Consider the following 6,000-nt stretch of genomic DNA (forward strand, 5'->3'; position numbering starts at 1 on the left):
TCCATTCATTACAGAGCAAAATGGTGGTTGTGTATAAAAAATAAATAGAAAAATAAATAAAAAGAAAGTTAACCCTTTTCTTTAAAGTCTGTGTTTGGAAGAAAAAGCAGTTCATGCCACTTTTTTTCCCCCATGTGAAAATTCTGTTTGAAGTCATTGTGAAAACTTCCAAAAATGTAATTGTTCACAGTGGCATATTCAAACTCGAACAAATTCTGCACTAATTTCAGATTCTTAAAGCTGCAAAATTATGCATTCTATAAGCAGTCGTTAAATATTTCACTTTTTATTTAGAGTTCTTAAAGTGATCATGGATTTTGCTGTGAACTTAAATAAAAAAAATATAAAATGCACATGGATATAGCATATGGTTTGTTGGTGTCTTCTGCTTTAAACTTTTTTTTACCATATATATTTATATCTATGTATACAAAACTATGCAACACTTGCATGTAAACATATTAAATGGTGAATATTTGGGAAAAGACTACTTTTTTTTTTAAATGTCCAAGACAGTTTACCAGCCACTGATTATATTGCTTTACCACATCATTACAGTGTCAAAAATAAGAACTTTAAAAATGAAAGTGTTTTTGTCTTGCCTAAATTGTTGGATTTACACACATGGGAAGGCATAGTTAATGGAGGGCATTTCTTACTGTCTTCTCATCTTGATGTTAAACTTCCTGTTTAGACGTAACGTACAAAATGTGTAAAAAGATGTATACCGCGTGGAGATGTGTCGTTTACATTGCAGATTCCTGGCACGTGTTTTGCGCTTATTAGTTAAAGTGAACACTAATTCATTTAATACGGTTTTGATGGATTGGAGTTAGTTTTTTTTGTTGTTTTTTTTTCCTGAGGCTACAGACTTTTACCCGTACCATTGATCTGAATAGATTTTCATTTATTGTAGTCGGGTCGTTAATGGATGAGCCCCTTACATACAAAATCACATGTACATTTTGTTTTCTAATCTAGGTTTGTCCTGGGATTCATTTTACATTGTTAATAAAAACACGAACGGGTGGAGGGGGCAGACACTGTTACTGTGTAATTGGTTAATAAAGATGCATTTGCCCAAGAAGTGATGATTTGAGTGTGTTTTGTTGTTTTTTTTAAACGCGTAGTGTCTCGTGTCAAGATAATTTGCTTGTATTGTAGAATAACTGAACACCTTAGTGATCACAAATCTGTGATTGCTGTATCCTTGAGTATTTAAATCTAGCTGGATCATAGTTATTTGATTTGAGCTGGTGATGAAACTAGAAATAGGCATTCAAGAGAGAAAATACTGTTAGACATGCTGTGGCTGTTGATCGTGGTGACCTATTTTTTTGTATTGATGCCCAATTGTATGTACGAGTTTCCAGTTGTGATGTTATTAAAGCAATTTACAGTCGGGTAGTTAAATACCAAAACATGATTTATTTTGGATCCTTTCCTGCGCGGGTCTAATTTTTATGAACCGCTCCCGACCCGCACACGCAAGCCGCTGCAACACCATCATCTTACCTGCAACCGGACCCGAACCCGCAAGTGTATGTCCTTTACCTACTGGCTGCGTCGACGGACTCACGATGTCACATTAACACACAGATATCGTACCATTCTCCACGAATCACAACATCACAGAGTGGTATCTTTCTTTAGTGGTCTGGATATATTTTAACATTGGAACATTAACGAGCTCTACTTCCTTTACTATAAAATACCTGTCTCTTCGTACCGTGGCACCCGTTGAAAGGGAGTTACACCTGTGCTTTCGCAGAGATGATGTACCAGTTTGTTGACTGTCGTTCACAAAAACATAATTACAAGGAATGAATCCAGTCACGTGTTCATTATTTTCATTCGCTGTGATTCCAAATGAATTCCACACTTCTGATTTACCTCTCGAACTTATCCACCACCTGATACAAGCCCTTTTGTTTCGCATCGTCCACAGGCATTTTTAATAACGCCAAGCAGACGTGATAAAAGGATCGTGCTACTTCTCAAACAAGCAGCAATACAAACCGAGAACCCTGCTTAGTCAGCTGACTTCTCCCTAATCGCCTCCTGCTTACCCGCTGGAACCCGAGCCGATGCAGGACTACCCCCAAGCACTTCAAACCAACAGGGGCGTCTGAATATTATTATTAATATTTTCATCACTGTGCATATATAATCGTCCGTTCCATTTTTAGTTGATTTTAAAATTCTCAATAACATTAAGCACTCAACGTAAAGTAAAAGCATAACGCGATCTTAATACAAACAGACTTCTTAGAAAAACCCCACTCCTGTTTTATTCAGAGAGCGCCCTCTGGTGTTCTTATCGAGACAGAAACCGAAACACAGAAGGCCTTTCAGAGGTACACAAGCACGGGGACTGCTGCCTGTTGTCCATTTTAATAATAGAATACTTATCTAGATCATATTGGATTGACCCATGGCTACATTTTTCGGAGAGGTCGTGCCCGCTTACTCCCGAGCTGTGGAGGAAGGTGAAGACGATTCGGAAGAGGAGGAAAACGAAGAAGATCGGGAAATCAGGAACGAAATCCAAAAGAAAAGGTAACACAAACATAGGAATAGTTATTAAAATAAATACACACACACACATAAACGTGTAGCAGTTCTGTTTCCTATGAAATCCATTGCTTCCCCTCTTGACAATCATGAAATAATTATTACATTTTGCTGAATCATTTCGATCAAATCAAAGCATAGATGTGATAAAATCGGAGACTAATATCTGAGATAAGCTTTCGGTTAAACTTGTTTTACATTTCATGTTTATTTTGTGCAGTGCTTTTACGGTTTTATCTTCTAGCTGTAGTGAGTTCGTACAACACAGACCGCATGAGACTGGAGCACGCTTAGAATGGAAGCGCAGAGCCATTCACAAACGTTCTTACGTACTGCACGCAATTATTTGGATGCTGTTTTAAACCTTGAATAGCAGTAACACGTAACACAGCTGCTGTTGCGCCTGTGTCATGACTGGATATAACTCTGCAGTGCCCGAAATAAAGACGCCATTATTTAATGCTAAGCGTCAGACATGTTTATTTGTGGGGAAAGTCCAGTACTAGTGCACAATGAAATTTACAGGGGGGACAAGTTAAATATTCTTTCTAAAATGTACTTTAAAAATTAAAGGGTATGTTTAATTATACAGTATTTTTTTTTTCAAATCACTACAGTTAACGATATCACTATATCCATTTGCTAGTAATAAATTTATTGATAGGTCTATATTTTTTAACTTTTTTTTTTTAAATGCATAGGTGCTTCACAAATATACTGAATAGCTTTAAAGGGTTCATAGTAACCCTTTTAAAAACAGTTATTAGAACCATAACAGTTCACTCTGACACACTTTCGAGAAGCATAGTCTACAGCTCAGGAATGCACAGCAAAGTGACTTGCAAGAGAAAGCTGTTCTGCTAATGCAAGGTAAGAAATCCTCGGGTTTGGGTTTGGCCTCAACAGAGGATTTGTCTGATCGATTCGTTGGTTGCCCACTTTTATTTTTTATTTTTTTTTTTAAACAGAGAAGTTCATGTTCATTGGAATCCAGAGATCACAGAGTCGATAGACACCTCCAGTGCCAAAGCCTTCCAGTGTTCTGACCTTATCCTAGCTGCAGGACCCAATGCTGCAGGTAACAGAGAGAGCAGCTATAGAATAGCACACAGCAGTGCCTCTGTACTGTATCTCATGAACAAGTGGCTCATCAAACAGTTGGACCACTTTCTTTCAGCATTCATACAGGTTTTACTATTGAGCGTTTTCTACTGTACTTATGCATGAAGTGGTTGATTGTGCAAATACATTTTTATTTCCTTACATTGGAATCCCATACAATAATCCTGGTTACAGGACTGCTTTGTAATTTAATATGATTTCATTTTTGTTTTCATGTTTACTTCTACTATTGGAATAGTTTGGTATATTATAAATAACCTGTAGTGTTACAGACTTACCGAATCAAAAAAGGGATTACTGGAGCCCCCTGGCTTGTCTTGCTGCTCAGAGTAGGCCTATGTCAGTGTGGTATCTTGAGATCTTTGTCAGATGAAGGTGTGTGTTAACCCCCTTTGTGATGCGTGTGTTGTCAGGATTCCTGTCTGCCTTTGTTCTGAGCTCGGGGAGCTGGGAGACAGTGGGGTCCGTCACCCTCTGGAACGAGAGATGCAAAACCACTGCCAATCAGCAGCTTCCTGCGGGTCCATCCTGCGTCTTCCACAGACCGACCGACAAGCCAGACGTGGGTAGCTGTAATATTAAGTCATGTCTTTTTAGCAACAGATTCAGACGAGGAAGTGGTGTTTTTAGTCTAAAAAGCCTTCTTGATACATGGCAAGTTACATGTACCATTTGAAAACTTTAGATTTAAGAAAGCGCAATATGTTTTAAACATTCTTTTGAATATCAATAGCAGTATTGCAAATGTGGGCTTTTAAATTTAATGCAGTCTTACAGTGAAAACACTGCCATGTGTCACATAGTATGGTCTCTTAGGCCTACCTATTGAGATGTGACCTGATATACAGTGGTTTAAAATGCTGTGTATAAAACCGCCCTTTGTTTTTGTCTTTGAAGGTTCTGATTTGCCAGTGCACTTGTCATGTAGCAGAAGACCAGCTTTTTCAATGGGCAGAGAAGGTAAATCCATTCTGCTCATCAGAATTCCGTTCCCAGTTTTTTACAGTCTCTCTATAACGGTAGGAGCAGTAATGTTGCACCTCTCTTGTAGGTTTTAGGCAGCATTCAGAAAACAGGCTTGACTGTCACAGTGTTGTCAGATTGCTCTGTAGCTGAGTACAAGACACCTGATTCAGTCTCCACCATTCCTGTGCCCTTCCTGAGAGCGCTGAAGACACGCCACTACAAAGAGGCGCCACACTGCCCCCTTCTGGAGCAGCCCAATGTTATCACTGGGCTCCCTGCAGCAGGTAACAGCTTGTGTCTCCTTTCAAAAACCCCAGATCATCATCATCATAATAATAATTATAATTATAACGAAGACGACAGGAAGAAAAATGTAAGATTTTTATAAAAAGCCAGCCTGTGTATGTGTATATATATATATATATATATATATATATATATATATATATATATATATATATATATATATATATATATACACTTAATGAAGAACAAAAGTAATTGATAAACTGAAAAGTCTATTTTAATAATATAAATCAGTCTTCCTGGCTATTTCTACCATGCTGTCTGAAGAAGGCTGAAGCCCAAACATTGTAGCAAACTGTTAAAGTAGTGTTTTCAGTTGATCAATTACTTTCCTTCTTCATTAAATATATCTATATCTATATATCGCAAGTGGCTGACTGGTAGGGGTCTTGGAAGAGATTTTCCTCCTCAACCTGCTAAGATTGGCAATTCTGGGTAAGCAGGATTCAAACCATGCTGACATTTACTAGGCGGGCCACTAGGGGGCCCTAGTGGCCATATCTTGAACTTGTTCTTTTTGTTAGGTTGTTGCCTTTGCTAACTCTGGTTGTTGTCCTCAGTTCTCAGTCACTGTCAAGTCTTTGGGATCCCGGCTGTCTTGTACCAGTGTTACAGTGATGTGGTTAAACCTGATTCAGTCACTATGGAGGCTTACAAGCCCACGGTGTCTTGCAGGAGCCTCAGTCGTGTAATGAAGGTAAGAGCGTCGGTGCCAGCTGTGGTTGCTGTGCTGTCTGCGTTTCTTACATTCCTTCAAAAAAACATTTCTCGAATGTATTCATGCAAATGGTTATGAAAGTATTGTATTTTTTTTTCCAGCTGGATTCATCCGAGAGTGTAGACATATTGAAAAAGCTGGTGAGAGTCAATGAAGCACAAAGTAACCTGTACACCTGAATGTGTAAAATGTTTTTTTATTGTGTGTGTTTGCACTGCTAGAAATCTGTATTCTGATGTCCTATTCTGAAACAATTTAAAGAGAAAAAAGAGCCAAGATAATAAAAAAAAAAAAAATAGGCTTACAAAATAAAA

The 6,000-nt window shown here is 38.1% G+C and overlaps 1 protein-coding gene across 1 annotated transcript; it reads left to right on the forward strand.

Annotated features, from left to right (window-relative positions):
• The first annotated feature begins 2,303 nt into the window (after positions 1–2,303).
• Positions 2,304–6,000, forward strand: LOC117406945 (proteasome assembly chaperone 1-like). The gene is made up of 7 exons (XM_034011412.3): positions 2,304–2,559; positions 3,543–3,652; positions 4,110–4,258; positions 4,594–4,656; positions 4,748–4,946; positions 5,529–5,665; positions 5,788–6,000. Exons 1-7 carry the CDS (start codon positions 2,435–2,437, stop codon positions 5,863–5,865), a joined length of 861 nt encoding a protein of 286 aa, XP_033867303.3. The 5' UTR covers positions 2,304–2,434; the 3' UTR covers positions 5,866–6,000.

Source organism: Acipenser ruthenus, chromosome 9 (assembly GCF_902713425.1).
Source record: "Acipenser ruthenus chromosome 9, fAciRut3.2 maternal haplotype, whole genome shotgun sequence".
Classification (NCBI taxonomy): domain Eukaryota; kingdom Metazoa; phylum Chordata; class Actinopteri; order Acipenseriformes; family Acipenseridae; genus Acipenser; species Acipenser ruthenus.

Bases quoted from the DNA above. Each gene is read 5' to 3' on its own strand.
- LOC117406945 (XM_034011412.3), top strand. From the start codon at position 2,435: ATGGCTACATTTTTCGGAGAGGTCGTGCCCGCTTACTCCCGAGCTGTG. The intron at 2,560-3,542 runs GTAACACAAACA...TTTTTTAAACAG, and splicing joins AACGAAATCCAAAAGAAAAG to AGAAGTTCATGTTCATTGGA. The intron at 4,657-4,747 runs GTAAATCCATTC...CCTCTCTTGTAG, and splicing joins TTTTTCAATGGGCAGAGAAG to GTTTTAGGCAGCATTCAGAA.